Here is a 16,589-nt window from a genome sequence, read left to right as displayed (position 1 = left end):
TTACTAGTGCTCAATTCAATCAGGTCTAAGGAAAAGTGAAGGCATTGCATACCAGTGGAATTACATGGTTTAAGATCAGTATAAGAAAATACCAACAATTTAAGCTTCTGTTACGTGAATAGTTTTAATCTTTTTGTCATTGAGTTATGTCTTGCAAGAAAACTATAACAAAATCATCGCCATTGGACAGAAAAATGATACATTAATTGAACACGTAACATATAGGGGGTGTTAAACAAAAATGTTGAAATTTAAGATTTACCAAGTAACCTTGCACTTGTCTTCATTTGCTAGTGATGGAAGCAACTTGCCTTCAAATTTAACTGTTTTGCCTGCATTTCCAGAACTTTGGGTCAATAATTTCGCAGAAAGCAGTCTCACAAATCACTATCCTTGCAACAATAGTTATGCTCTCCAATACTAAACATACAGCCACTAATTTCCTCTTTTTATTTCATTGCTTTCATCTGTAACAATATCACCATTTTCACGCTGATCCGCATCCTCTTGCAGCTGCAGCGCAAACTCAAGCAGCCAAACGATATCGTTTATCGACGGCCTGTGCATCCCATCTTCTAACAAACAACTCATCCCAATCTCACAAAACTTCTCGAAGCACTCGGGCGCGATAGTCCCCTTCAACGAGGGGTCCACAATCTGTGCCATGGTCCCATTTTGATAACAGCACCTGGCCCAATTGGCAAGCGACACCTGTTCCGTCTCTGCATTGTGGATCAGAGGCGGTCGAGCGCATAGTATCTCAAACAGTACTACTCCAAAAGAGTACACATCAGACTTCTCTGTCAAACGGTTACGTTTATAATACTCTGGGTCCAAATATCCAAAGCTTCCCTTCACATTGGTGCTGACATGCGACTTGGACGTGCCCGTGGGCCCAATTCTGGAAAGCCCGAAGTCTGAAACCTTGGCCACCCATTTATCATCCAATAAGATGTTTGTCGTTTTAACGTCGCGGTGGATGATCATGTGCTTGGCGCCTGTGTGAAGATAATGCAGCCCACGCGCGGCACCGATGCAAATCTGCAACCGTTGCTTCCACGGTAGAGTGGGGTTATCGGTGTTGTAGAGATGGTCACGGAGGTTGCCACGTGTCATGAAATCATAGACCAGGATCATTTCCTTATTATCGTTGCAGTAGCCGATGAGAGAGACGAGGTGGCGATGGCGGAGTTGTGAGAGCATCTCAATTTCATTCAGAAACTCGTGAGCCCCCTGTTGTGAACCCGGTTTGAGGCGCTTGATGGCGACAGGGGTGGAACCGTCATCGATGTAGCCCTTGTACACGTGGCCAAATCCCCCGACACCTACAATGAGGACGTCGTCGAAGTTTTGGGTGGCAGCTAAGATCTCCAGAAGGGAGAAGCGGCGGCAGAGATCCAACGGCAGAGACGAATTATGCGTCTTTGTTGACTTGGTCATTGAGAACAAGAGTGGACCACACCTGGAAGTTGGAGACAAAAAGACGAAGAAAACGACGAGCAAGATCAAAACGACGCCGGATACCACCCCCACGACCACGTCAATTGTCGTCGCTCCGCTCCCTCTGCTGATCTTTCCCGTTGGGACTGGTTTGTTGTTGTGTGGAATCTGAACCTGGTCCGGGTTAGGTCCGGCAAGGTTGTTTGACTCAGCCTCGCTGATTTTGAAGATCTCGAGACCGTTCAAGAACGCGTCGCTGTATTTCGTTATATCCCAAGTTGCGTAAGGATGCATCTGAAGCGAGAGATTAACCTTTTTCTGAGTATTATCCTTCGGAATCGAAACGGCATAATTTCTCTGCACAGCTTGACCTTTCTGATTGCGGCTCCATTGCATAACATCAGCGTGGTCCTCAGCCAACTGGCTCGCTATGTAAATCAAGAACACCCTGTCACCATCTTTAGTAATATTGGGGTCAAGCTCGCAAAAGTGGAGCCTGAGAACGTAAGTGAAGCCAGAATCAACCGGGAACTCCCAAGTCAGGTAGCTGATTTTGTTCAGAGTGGCGTTTGGGCCCATGTTACGCGCTGTTCTGTAGAGTTCCTTGGGTGCCACGTAATCAGGATTCACTGTTATGTTCATCTCACCATCCGTGTCAGCTGGAAGATCATTATTCTGTGGATTTTGTTTGATTAAATAATCTTCTTCGTCACCGGCCCATTTCCTGAACAAACCGGTGTCGTTTAGTGGTGATATTTCTTGCCCTCCCATTTTGATTCTATACTCCGCCTGCAGCGCAAATCTGGTTTCTACGCTGTACAGCGTGGTATTTCCGACCAACTTGAATCCTGTTGAGTCAGTAGCTGACGTGTAATACAAATCACTTGGCATGGAAAGTACCTCGATTCCATTGATGAAAGCGTAGGAGTTTGTTTGCGAGGGAGTGAAGCTGAGGATGAGAATGTCACCGTCGTTGACGTTGACCACATATTCCCTGAAGATGGTTTTGGTGGATTCCGCGTCAGCGTTTAGAGAGGCGTTGAAACCTTTTAAGAAGGTGAATCCGTTAGATTGAACGGAGAAAGAGGCATGAGTGCGGGGAAAGGAAGGGTAATCAGCAGGGTAGAAGAAGAGGCGAACGAATTTGGGGCCCGCAGAAACGGGGAAGGAGTAATTGAACTGAGAAGGGGATAACCGTGCTGTGGTGTAGGGAGCTTGATTGACAGAAGGATCTTGTGTTGCTGCTTGGGTTAAAACGGTGCTGCCTTGACCACCAGATAAGTACTTTGTGTCTGCGTCCCCCGTCCATGTCCTTTGGCCGTCGAAGACTATCCCGGTGGTGCCGCAACTGATGGTGAAGTTGTCTTCTGGGGTGTACGCTTGGAGGTCTATGGAGAAAAAGAGAAAGGCGAGTACGAAGGAGGTGACGCTGTAGAATCTCACGGTTGATATCATTGCTAGATCTTAGTTGCTACGAAGCCTGGGATTGAGAGTGTTTATAAGTGAAAGATCATTTAAAGTTCAGAGTGTTTGTTAGTGAAAGACTCGATTGCCGCGAGTCAAGTGGCAAGTATATGAAGTTGATGGTTGACTTTTATGAACGTACATATTAATTCGTGAGTTCTTTGTCAGGTGGTAGGGAAGTAGATTTCTACATATTTCAAATTTCCACAAACTTGTCTTGTATATCAGTAGTTTTTTGGCATTTTATTTCGGAGTAATCTGGTGATATTCTCACGCTAGAAAAAAAAAAGTGTCGGAAACGTTTTTTTTGTGTGATTGTTGTACTTTTACTAGGATCTCTTTTATTGCCTTTGATTTGGTCCCGCTGACTAGCTGCTTGACCCATTTAGTCTTCCATACTCATGCCAAAAAATCCCTAGATTGTGTCTAATTTATTGTTTTCTTTGTTTTTGTTTTTGTTAGATATTAGGTCATCTCCTCTCGCATTGCATCTATAATATTTTAGTCCGAAATTGTCACAGATTATTTTACAAAGTAATTTGAGAGCAAATTTATTTAGGACCAATCAAAAAGAGAAGAAAAAATTAACAGCACATTAATTCGAAAGATATTGAATTCAGTCTTTTTATTTTATGTAAAATTATGAGTCTTATTAATAGAAAAAAATGATTAAAAATATAATTTTATGACAAATTAATCATAAGAAATCAATAAATACTTTATACTAGTAACATAACAACAACAAAAAAGAAAAAAAAAAGCACTTTATGATTGGCAAATGTGTCATGTTTCCTCATTAACGTTTGCTGTCTTTTTTGCAACATATGTCCAGCAGAAATATACATGCTAAGTGTTATTCGATCTTTTGGCACATATATAATATGCATCCTCATGTTTACAACCGTTGAATAAGAGGAATTTAATTAAGGAGAGTGCATTAATTTCGTTAATTTTACGAGCAAGGCTAGAGAGCATTGCAACTTGCTGCCATGTATTGTAGTGATCATAAGCATGGGTGTGTCCATGGTGCTGGAATGAGAATACAAGTGACAGGTAAAAATTCATCCTATCACTCCTCCCAAGAATTTTAGAAAATCATTACAAATTAGTAATAATGGTCTTAGAGAAAATGTATTCTATGAATGTATATCCAAAAGACAAAAAATAAACAAAAAATAGAAATAATTATTTATATTTAAATAATAAAACTGTCTATGTTTATTCATGGGCAAATAATAATTTACTTAATGGTTCTTTTTATCAATATTTACTTAATAATTTTCTAGAAACTTACTTCGGCCTTTGATTTTTAAAGTTTCATTTAACTCAAATATCACTTTCTGTTACTGATTTTCAGGTTAACAAGCCAAAGTCAACCAAAAAAATGCAAAGAAAAAGAATAGAAATAAATTTTAGTAAAAATATTCTTTGATTACATGTATGGTCGATTATGTTATCAAAACAAAACATAATCAATTATATATGTTCATATAAGCAAAAATGAAAAATTAATTGTGCTCAAGCATAATCGGTTATGCGAACACCAAAAAAATAAAAAAAAAATAAAAATAGTTATGCTGCATAATCAGTTTTCTTGATCACAATCAACACACTAGAATTCATAATTTCAATTAATTCAAGCAGCGACTCAAGGAGGACAAGATGGGTAACGTTTTGCAACATTGACATGTTCCTCTCCTTTTCTTATCTTTCAGCGTGGAACTTCTAAAATGTGGGAGCCACTATTTTTTAAAATATAAATTTCTAGTCTATTTTACACATACCAAACGACCAAAATTTAGATGTTTGCGCACTCTTCTCTCTCCTCCCTTCCCTTTCCACCGTATTGTGTGGCTACCAAAAGAATCGTAGTAAGGAAAGCTGAAGTAGAACTTCTAATATCGTAAAGTGGATTTCAGTATCATCATATTTAAAAGATAAAATCTTCAATTTTGGATTTGGTCCCTCAGTAATTTAATTTACGAATTTAGTCATCATATTTTATAAAATCGTGCAATGTTGATTCCTCAGACCACAATTGGATGTTGACCGTTAACAAGTGATGTTGATTGTCACATATCACATTCTTATTGGATTATGGCGTGTCATGTTCTAATTAGTCAATGAAAATAATAATGCATTTCATCTTTCATTGAGTTAACATCCAATCAGAACAGGACACACGTGACAGTCATCATTTAATAAGAACGTGACACGTGACAGTCAACATCACTTGTTAACGGTCAACGTGCAAGTGTGACCTAGGGGGATCAACATTGCACGATTTTACAGGATAGGAGGACCAAATTCGTGAATTAAATTACCGAGAGATCAAATCTGAAACTGAAGATAAACTGGGGGACCAAATTTACAATTATAGGGGTGACAAGGTGTCACTTATAAAATTCAAAATTCATTCAATAAATATAGGTCAATGATCTTTTTGGTTCCTATCTTTTATTTTAATTTGATCCTTTATTTTAAAAAAAATTATTTGAGTCTTCTAGCTTTTTAATATTGTTCATTTTAGTCCTTTTTATCATCTCATTTAATTTAGTGTTAAAAATTTTAATTTTAAATTAACTCTTTTTTATGGTTAAAAACCATTAATAATTACTTTTTATTTTAATAAATATAAGCAATTATCAAAGACTCCTCAATGCACATTCTTCAAAAAAACCTAACCTAATCATAGCCCAAGCCCCAAATTTGAAACCCTCCCACCCCTACCTAACCTAAATTAACTCTTTTGTTGGCATACCTCTTATGAAATGGTTTTTGTACTATGTATGTCTTGACAAACATTGCTTTGGTCCTTGCTGCAACATTTTCCTTCCTATTTGTATCTTCAATGATAATGTGGATGATAAGGTCTGGCAGTAACATCTGTTTGTGCTTATGCTTTAACTATTATTTATAGTCTGCCCAGAACTTCGACAACTTCTCAATCAGGAGTTTAGAAACAAACTTGTCAGGTAGAGAGATGTTTTTAGTCTTTAGGTCTTCCAGTAGCTTATGGTATTCGTTGATTTGTACATTGATGTCTTTTTTTCATTCATGGTCCAACGATAGTAGTTGGCGATGATGGATCTCTGTTTGACCACGTCCTTGACAGTGTATTTGAGTATGATAAAGTCTCATATCTCTTTGGATTTCTTGTAGGAGCAGTAGACATCAAAAAATCATCAGACAAGACACTTAACAAAGTGTGACGACATACCTTATTGGCTTGAACCCATTGTTGAAGTTGACTAGCATCAACACCAACAAGGTATGAACGTGTTCTTGCTAGCGACAAAAGTTTTGGCTAGTGAAGACCTCAATTTTTGAGATGTTAGGCAAAGGCTTGGCAAAGGTTGCAATCGGTGGCGTGGGGTTGGAAGCGTCAACATTGTTGACAGGTTTTGCTGCTTCAGCCATAATATAAACATTTTATATTGTTGTTATTGAAGTTTAAAATCACGAACACAATTGAATTTCCTGAAGTATGACAGTCACTGACCTAAAAGGTTTATCCGCAGTCCCCACACAAACCTCCCAGGATACAATAGGAACGTCTTAGCAGAGCTAAAGTGACCAAGGAAAGATAATCGATCCAAGAGTAGAGAAAGAGAGCTTAATAGAAGCAAAGAGGAGAAACAAAACAATTGACCCATCACCTTTTAAAATCATGTTCAAATAGCATCAGACAATCCTTTTTTTTATATCACCAATTATGAGTCTATAATTGTCATTGTCTCCCTCTTGATTCTCACTTTTATTGGCATTAATAGAAAATGCAACTAATTGCTTAATTGTAGGAAATTTGAATTTCAAATTCTTGAATTTAAATGTCTTAACTTCCTTTGTTTGCCTTTATGATTTTCATTTAATTAAATCTTTTAAAAAACATTTTGAAATAAATATTAAAATTACAATAGAAAATCAGTTTAAGAAAACACCAACCATTGAAGCTCTTTAATTCTTTAACTAAAGCAATGGGGGTTTTGACATTTGAATGTCTCCTCTCAAACGAAAAATGGGGAACTGAAAAACTTACGTAACACTAATTAGTTAATTTAAAAGAGAAACACTCACATATAGTTGAGTTATGGTATATGTTTATTCTTCCTTCCTTTGTGAATTTTACTTTTGCTGAACTTAAATTTTGCAGATGGGGATGGAGGAAGGGAAGCAAGAAGCTTAAGATGTCCACATTGAGCAAAATCTTCTCCTCTTGATGACAAGAACAAGTTCTTATCGGTGGTACACTATCTTCTATCTGCTCCTCTTAAGCCGATTACATTTGTAGATAATTCTGGTGGTCTTATTGACATGCTACAGACCTGTCACGGGGCCAATTATGTTGCTGTTGATTATTACAAGGCAGGACTTAGGCATATATTTCTTTTATGCCTCTAACTTTTGTTGCTAAAGCATAAACTTCGGACTCATTCATTTGGGGATTGTTGTGCATAGGAGTGAAGGAGGAGGATCATTTCAATTTTCAAGCCGTGGGCACTCTCAATGAGAAGCTCTTGTGCGGTTGTAATGATGTCCAATTGTCCATGGATGTGAGGTAAAGAAATATTCACTCTTCCTTTCTAAAAACACCAAGTTAGTATATAACTGCCCAATAATTAAATTTTGATATTTCCATTTTCAGCCTGGATCTACATCACAAGCTTGCTAAGCGCAGAAAGCATAGCAACAAGCTTCTGGAACTGTTTGAGGCTTTTTAACTGCAATTGCTTGCCTTTATTCCATGCTTCCTGATTCCAATATAATCATACAAATACTATTTTATGCAGCCAGTGTTACTTATGTTTGATTCACATTTCACAACTACAAACTCGTTAGCTATATATTAGCTATAGTTACTAAAACACGTTTAAACATGTAAGCGAAAATTGTATAAGAAAAATGTCATCCCAAAAAAGAAAAAAAGCACCGGCTACCAAAGTATGATAAGTAACAAAAACAGAGTATAAGAAACTATATTATGATAACAATCATGCCACTACATGCAAATATTATCGAGTCATGTTTTGCAAGAAAGCTATGATAAATAGAAGTTATTGGACAAAAAAAATGTTATAATAATGATTGAACAGGTAACACATAGGCTGGTTACAAAAATGATTGAAATTTATGACTTACCAACCAATTAACCTTTGCACTTGTCTAGATTCCCAAGAGATAGAAGCAACTTGATTTCTGTACACAGACATTGTAATATTACAACTATATATTATGAAACTAAACACATAACTTGCGAGCCTCAAGCTAGCCCTAGTAGTATTAGGTCTTCATTCTTGAGATCAATTTGATTCTCTCAACGTGGCTTTGGATCCACAATCTCAGAGAAAACAGTCCCAGACATCAACTTATCACTCTCTTTGTAGCTACTACTAAGCTCTTCGCTATCAGTACTCACACTCACCACACCGCTACTCTTGTTAAAATCCGAAACCTGGCCCACACTGGTTCCAGTACTAAACAAATCATCACTAGCCTCCTCCTCTCTTCTCTCATTAATTTCATTATCAACAATATTAGTATTTTCACGCTGCTCAGCACTCTCCTGCAACTGCAACGCAAACTCCAGCATCCAAACGACGTCGTTCATCGACGGCCTCAGCGTTCCGTCGTCCAACAAACAACTCACCGCAACCTCGCAGAATTTCCTCAAACACTCTGGCGCCATCCTCCCCTTTAAAGTGGGGTCCACAATCTGGCCTATGGTCCCATTTTGGCAGCAGTGCCTCGCCCAATCAGCAAGCGACACCTGTTTCTTCTCCGCAGTTCTGATCAGAGGCGGACGAGCGCAGAGTAACTCAAACAGCACCACTCCAAAGGAATACACGTCAGATTTCTCAGTTAAACGCTGTCGTTTATAATACTCCGGGTCCAAATACCCAATGCTGCCTTTCACAACGGTGCTGACGTGGGCCTTGGCGTTGCCCGTGGGCCCGATTCTCGAAAGCCCGAAGTCCGAAACCTTGGCCACCCACTTATCATCCAACAAAATGTTGGTAGTTTTCACGTCGCGGTGGATGATCGTGTGCTTCGCGCCGGTGTGGAGGTAATGAAGTCCACGCGCGGCGCCGATGCAGATCTGCAAGCGCTGCTTCCACGTCAGAGGGGGGTTGTCGGTGTTGTATAGATGATCGCGTAGCGTTCCACGCGCCATGAAGTCGTAGACGAGGATCATCTCGTTGTTCTCGTTGCAATAACCTACGAAGAACACGAGGTGGAGGTTACGGTAAAAAAAAAAAAAAACGGATATTTCTAACGAACAAATTAACATTCATAGACAAAAACAAAAACCTATGAGAGATACGAGGTGGAGGTGGCGGAGCTGCGATAGCATCTCGATCTCGTTCATGAACTCGTGCGCGCCTTGCTGTGAACCCGGCTTGAGGCGCTTGATGGCGACGGGGGTGGAGCCGTTGTCGATGTAGCCTTTGTACACGTGGCCGAATCCGCCGACGCCGACGATGAAGACGTCGTCGAAGTTGTTGGTGGCGGACTTGATCTCCGGGAGGGAGAAGTGGCGGCATAGATCGGAGGGGAGGGAGGACTTCGTGGTGGTGGTTGACTTGGTCGTTGTGAAGGAGAGTGGGCCCCACTTGGAGGTCGCGGAGGACTTGGACTTGTTGTAGTCCTTGGGCGTAGTGATTGTCTTGCGTCGGAAGAAGACGATGAGGAAAAGGATGATGAGTGAGATCAAAACGACGCCGGATACCACACCTGCCACGATGCCGATTATCGACGTTCCGCTTTTGCTGCTGCGGTTTCCCTTTGGGGCGGGTATGTTGTTGTGTGGAGTCTGAACCGGGTCCGGGTTAGGTCCGGCAAGGTTGTTTGACCCAGCCTCACTGATTTTGAAGATCTCGAGACCGTTCAAGAACGCGTCGCTGTATGTCGTTTCATCATTAGTTGCATAAGGATGCATCTGAAGCGAGAGATTAACCTTTTTCTGAGTATTATCGTTCGGAATTAAAATGGCATAGTTTCTCTGCACAGCGAGACCTTTCTGATTGTGGCTCCATTGCATAACATCAGCGTGGTTCTCAGCCAACTGGCTCGCTATGTAAATGAAGAACACCCTGTTACCATCTTTATTAATATCGGGGTCAAGCTCGCAAAAGTGGAGCCTGAGAACGTAAGTGAAGCCAGAATCAACCGGGAACTCCCAAGTCAGGTTGCTGATTTTGTTCAGAGTGGCGTTTGTGCCCATGCTACGCCCTGCTCTGTAGAGTTCCTTGGGTGCCACGTAATCAGGATTCACGGTTATGTTCATCTTACCATCCGTGATAGCTGGAAGATCATTATTCTCTGGATTTTGTTTGATTAAATAATCTTCTTCGTCACCGGTCCATTTCCTGAACAAACCGGTGTCGTTTAGTGGTGATATTTCTTGCCCTCCCATTTTGATTCTATACTCCGCCTGCAGCGCAAATCTGGTTTCTACGCTGTACAGCGTGGTACTTCCCAAGAACTTGAATCCTATTGAGTCAGTTGCTGACGTGTAATACAAATCACTTGGCATGGAAAGTACCTCGATTCCATTGATGAAAGCGTAGGAGTTAGGTTGCGAGGGAGTGAAGCTGAGGATGAGAATGTCACCGTCGTTGACGTTGACCACATATTCCCTGAAGATGGTTTTGGTGGATTCCGCGTCAGCGTTTAGAGAGGCGTTGAAACCTTTTAAGAAGGTGAATCCGTTAGATTGAACGGAGAAAGAGGCATGAGTGCGGGGAAAGGAAGGGTAATCAGCAGGGTAGAAGAAGAGGCGAACGAATTTGGGGCCCGCAGAAACGGGGAAGGAGTAATTGAACTGAGAAGGGGATAACCGTGCTGTGGTGTAGGGAACTTGATTGACAGAAGGATCTTGTGTTGCTGCTTGGGTTAAAACGGTGCTGCCTTGACCACCAGATAAGTACTTTGTGTCTGCGTCCCCCGTCCATGTCCTTTGGCCGTCGAAGACTATCCCGGTGGTGCCACAACTGATGGTGAAGTTGTCTTCTGGGGTGTACGCTTGGAGCTCTATGGAGAGAAAGAGAAGAAGGAAGAATAGTGTTAAGAAGGTGATACTGAGGAACGTCATGCTTGGTGTTGAGAAACCGCAAGTCAGTGAAGTTGTGAAGACTTATATTTATGATCATTGTTTTTTTTGTCAGCTACTATGATTGTTGTTGTAGTGATTGCCAGGAAGAACAGGAGAAAGGAAGGTTCAGAGTGTTTGTTAGTGAAAGACGACAGCACGACTCAAGTGGCAAATATGTGCAATTGACTGATTACTACATATATATTTTAAATTTCCACAAACTTGTCCGTTTCATTTACGTATTAACAAAATAATCTACTATTATTCCATTGCACCGGTGGTCTTTTCAGTAGTCTCCTACTCATTTACGTATTAACAGCAGCAAGGGGTCATTAATTAGTTTGAATAAGCAACGCGGCAAGTGTGACTACTGCATGTAACCATCTGGTGCAGGTGACAGGTGGACCAAAGTCATGGACTATATTGTGTCTTTGGCTGTTATTCAGATGACCAAAGTCATATATATGTATATATTCTTCTCTTCATAACAATTTGTTCCTCTTCTATTATTTAAATTCATTTTTCTGACTGTAAATTAAAAAAATAGCCACCAAGTCTGAGTTTTAGGAAGATAAAGGTGGAATCAATCCCACCTAAATTGCCTTAAACATACATCTGGAACTTTAGACTGTGAAAGCTATGCGTAGTGAATATAGATGAATTCACAAAGCAGATATTAATCCTCTGAAGTATGATGTCACTGCATGCCGGAGCCACTTAGAGGTTATGTGTAAAAAATTTGGAATGCAGTGGAAAACTTTTGTATTATTGGAAGGCACTTCAAGTTTTCCTCAAAACTCACGATGAAAAATTGGATAACTAATGTACATCCTTATGTGGAAAAATCGGAATGATATAGTGTTCAGAAATGGAAAACTGCAAGTGGATGAACTATTGGATCATTACATTAGGGTTGCTCAAAAACATTGATTTTGAAGAAAATAACTATAACTAGTTATATAATAATCAATCATACAAAAGTAATTATTAAACTATAACCAATTTTATAGAAACGATAATTTTAAATAACTTATCTTTATTTAAAAAATAGTTATATTTAATTATAAAACTAATGAATTTTATAAAAATAATTTTTCAAATAATATATTTTTATTCATCCCTGATCGGTTATATAATTAATTTTAAAAACAACTTATTATATAACTAATTATATTCATAAATGATTATATAATTGATTTTTAAAAACAATAATAAGTTATACTAAATTATAACTAGTTATATATAAAAGTAATTATGATTATAGTTATTATAATCACTTATAATATAGTTATTTATTAGTTATGGTTATTTAAATAACCAACATGAGCGCAGCTAGATTACATAAGGTTCAAATAGTGGTTTTGGTTACAGGTGCAAATCAAAGGAATCTCATACTTTCTCTTTGAATGGATTAATAGTCCTCTATTATGTTTGAATGGTATTGCAGGGTGCCAAAGCTGTTGACACTGTTCCACTGTTAGTGGTTGGTTATTCACGTTTTAGAGTGAGTATGTAGGAGGTGCCTCAGGTAGTCGATCTTTTGTTACAGTGGCCAGCAAATAAGCAATTGCCCTAGGTATGTTCTGGAGTTGTTTTTATAGCTATAGCTCTTTTTCTTTATGTTTTCTGGTTTTACTTGTATTTTTGTGCTGTACTCTCTTTGTCCTGGTTGGGGCATCTCTCTCTTTTTTTTTTTTTTTTTTTTTTTTACAGATAGATTGGGGTGAGTTTTAATATATTCTTCTTAGTCTATCAAAGAGTTCTAGACATGCAAGTGTAAGGTAATAAATTGGTACCTGAAAAATAAAAATAAAAATTAAATTTATCTTTAAATGTGTAAAAAGTATAATAAATTAGTCATGTGAATAATTTAATAATAAATTGATTCTTAAACTTTGTAACTTAGTGTCATATTAATTCTTGAAAAATATAATTTATTCTTATATTGGTCTTTGAATATTAAAAAATAAAAATTTACATTTATTATTATATTGATCCTTGAATAATAAAAAAATTAAATTTATTTTTAAATATATAAAAAGTATAATAAATTAGTCATATGGATAATTTAATAATAAATTAATTCTTAACTTTAAAACTTAATATAAAATTAATCCTTGAAAAATATAATTTATTATCAAATTAATCTCACAAGAGAACAAAATAAATATTTATCCCAAATTATTATGTACAATGATGACCAGTTATTCTAGATGGTTGACTGTTTTTTTCTTCTTTTGTTTTTGAATGATCGGCGGTAATTATATTAATAATAATGAAGTACGTTATGTTTTCAAGATATTTCTGTAAAAGAAAATGTTTTCAAGATATGGTAAATTAATTTAAGGTTTATATTTTTAATCCTTCAAATTAAAATTTATATATATTGGATCCGACAAATTCATGAATGTTTTTTTAATTACTAGCCTCCTCATTGATTTTTTGCAGTTTAAATGTTTGTCACTATTTTTCCCCTCAAGAGGAATTAGAAAAAACATTTTTCAAATTTTCGAGACTAAAATGTACAAATTTTAACATAAGAGATTAAATAATAATGACTCGCAAATTTTAAAAATATATTTAAGTTTAGTTTAATTAAGAATACATGTTACGAATCTAATCACATTGTGAACAAAAACATAAAATTTCATTTCAAATATTTAAATTAATCATGAATTTAGTTTAATTGAAATGTTTCAAATAAAAATAAATTTTATTTCAACTATTTGGTTACACTATCCGGCAAATCGCCCCTAAGCACAACCACAAACTTGCTTCTCAAATTTGGTGGGGCAAATACATCAGCTTCTCCATCGCTAGCCCCGTTTAAATTGACTAAATAATTAATAATACATGGAAAATATCACGGATCATGTGTTTAACTTTATTGAAATATGATATTAACTTTCATATATTATAAGTGTAAAGAATTTTTATATTTTATTTTTACATTTTCATATATTTAAATATGAATTTTACATTTTCAATTAATTAAAAATTATGATAGATATAATTTTTAAAATAATTATTATAAAAAAAATTAGATAACTATGTAAAAAAAATCTATACATTATCACTATATTATAATTAAATTATTAAAACAGAATTATATTTGTTTTCTCATGAGTGGTTAGACTTTATAAAAAGTAGGGGAGATTGTTATTTGCCGCCATGCATGGTGGCAACAGAGCATGCATGTTTTGAAAAAAAAAAAATTAGCTGATAGTCTAACTCATTGTTGTGTTGATCATAGATAGGATTGAGTATATTTAGGGTTGTTAAAAAAACTAGTTTGGAAAAAAATAACTATAACTAACAATAACTAATTATATAATAACCAGTTATACAAAAGTAATTATTAAACTATAATCCATTTTATAAAAATAATTATTTCAAATTACTTAATTTTATTTAAAAAATAGTTATAAAACTATAACCAACTTTACTTATAAAAATAGTTATTTCAAATAACTTATTTTTATTCGTTCAATTGTATAACTAATTTTGAATAACTTGTTTTATAACTAATTATATCCATAAATGATTATATAACAAATTTTTAAAAACAATAACAATTATACCAAATTATAACTAGTTATAGTTATTATAAAAACTTATAATATAGTTATTTATTAATTATGATTATAATTATTTAAATAACCAAACCATGAGCATACCAAGCTATATTTGGTGGAATTGTATCCCAAACTTCATTAGTTTTAGTTTTTCCGGCAATCAATTTGGATTGCCTTCATTTTGTTTTAGTTCATTTTATGCTTGAGTTTTGATCTATTCCCTCGTTATTCTCACTTGTTGGCCCAAGTTTAATTTAATGCATGTTTCTACACTTTTGGGAAAAAATTGACCACATTGTTCATCCAAAGAGAAAGAAATTGATTTGAAAATATAACATCACTTCTCAAGTCTAAGATCATAACAAAGATCACCAATCAAGGCAATAAATATTGATGTATGTACTTGAAAACATTTTATAAGAGATTAAATGTTAGAGTACAAAACTGAAAACATACAATAAACAGGAGTTGAGAAGAGAAGTCAAGAAATAAATCACAAAATTTAGAATGAGTTGTAGAGCGAACATTTTCCATTCTTATTTTTAATAATTAATAGTCCAAATGTAATTTCACAAAAACGTTCCAACTGAGAAACTCAAAACAAAATAGAAAAAAATAAGTCAGGAGGATAGATGTTTATTAAGAAATGCAGTAAAATGCCTCAGACCTTAACTTGCAAAAGATAATGTCCCACTCAAGAAGAACCTAATGATTCATTCAATGGTCCAATCGCAGAAAAATCAGAGAAGTTTCTATGAGCCAAAATAAATTGAAATATTGAAGACCATAAATCCCCAACAAGCAGTAGGATGTTACCAATCCAAATTTCACAAGCATGATTTTCTAGATAAAGACCCAATTTTCTTGGTTTTAGCCTCTAGAGTCTCACCACTGCAAAATGTTTAAACACCCTCTTCAATATCAAAATAATGTATTTATATTGATTTAAATATGTTATAAATACTCTGGAAATGAACGATACCTCTCATTAGATGGATTTGAAAATGCCTTGAATATGGTGTCAAACCTGATTCAAAAAACTTTAAAACCTATTTAAGACATGGAGGTGATCAAATTAACGAAAGTTATGGTATATGAAGATAACGACTACGCAAGGAAGGATGAGATTGGTAAACTCAGGCCAAACAGCCACTGGAATTAACGTTTTTAGGGCTTTTTATAATAGACTCAAAGAGGTAGCTCATTTCTTTTTCTTTTGTATTTCTCAATTTTTAGAAGAAATGGAGTTTTCTTTTGCTTTAAATAAATATAAAAAAAAAACTTAGAGTGGTGAAGCATCAAAACCATTGTGTTTAAATTTGTATTTGTGTAGGTTTATGATTGTAGTTGTGTGTGGAACTGGAAGGAAAATTAGGGGATTTAATGTAATTACGTTTTGGAAGAAAATAAATAACTTTGATATGGTGAAGCTGGCTTCTTGCAATTATTTGATATTTTGTTATTGATGTATTTGTAACGGATTGGTTGTTTTGTGGTATTATAGATATAGAGAGTATCATAGGAAACACCCAATTGCTCGTGTTGTTGATGCCAAACACTTCTCAATGAGGAACCTCAAATTGAGTTTAGTGGAGAGGTCTCCCCCTCTCTCTCTCTCTTTCTCTTTATGCAGGACTATTTTGTTCCGTATCATGTAATCACTTTACCCTTTTTCTACTGTCATCACTTATGGTATGCAAATGTTTAGAGTCTTGCATCATATAAATGTGTTTTGTCCTTTTGCAGGGAATAGAGACCTAGGAGATGAAGATGATAGCTCATTCTTGTTCAATATCTCTTAATACTAAGACTACTAAAAAAATAATTTTAACAACTGTTCTTAACGGTTTTTTGAAGTGGCCTAGGAGATGATAGCTCATTCTTGCTCAATGCTTCTTAATACTAACACTACTAAAAAATGTATTTTTTATGATGGTTCTTAACCATTTTTTGAAGCTGCCTTAGAAGGTCTAACTTTTAAGATGATTTTGTCAAAAAATGTTTTAAAATTTGTTTTA

At 36.1% G+C, this 16,589-nt stretch overlaps 1 protein-coding gene across 1 annotated transcript; it reads right to left on the bottom strand.

The window, feature by feature from the left end:
• Positions 1-171: 171 nt before the first annotated feature.
• LOC100804042 (receptor-like protein kinase FERONIA) lies at positions 172-11,481 on the bottom strand. Its single transcript, XM_026124955.2, is given in 4 exon segments — positions 172-447; positions 449-2,911; positions 8,898-9,120; positions 9,214-11,481. Coding segments are annotated over 4 exon segments (4,539 nt in total). The 5' UTR covers positions 10,997-11,481; the 3' UTR covers positions 172-377.
• Positions 11,482-16,589: the final 5,108 nt, after the last annotated feature.

This window comes from Glycine max, chromosome 13 (genome assembly GCF_000004515.6).
Source record: "Glycine max cultivar Williams 82 chromosome 13, Glycine_max_v4.0, whole genome shotgun sequence".
Taxonomy (NCBI): Eukaryota; Viridiplantae; Streptophyta; class Magnoliopsida; order Fabales; family Fabaceae; genus Glycine; species Glycine max.
Note: the sequence above shows the minus strand (reverse complement) of the source record. Positions and strands in the feature narration are given on the sequence as shown.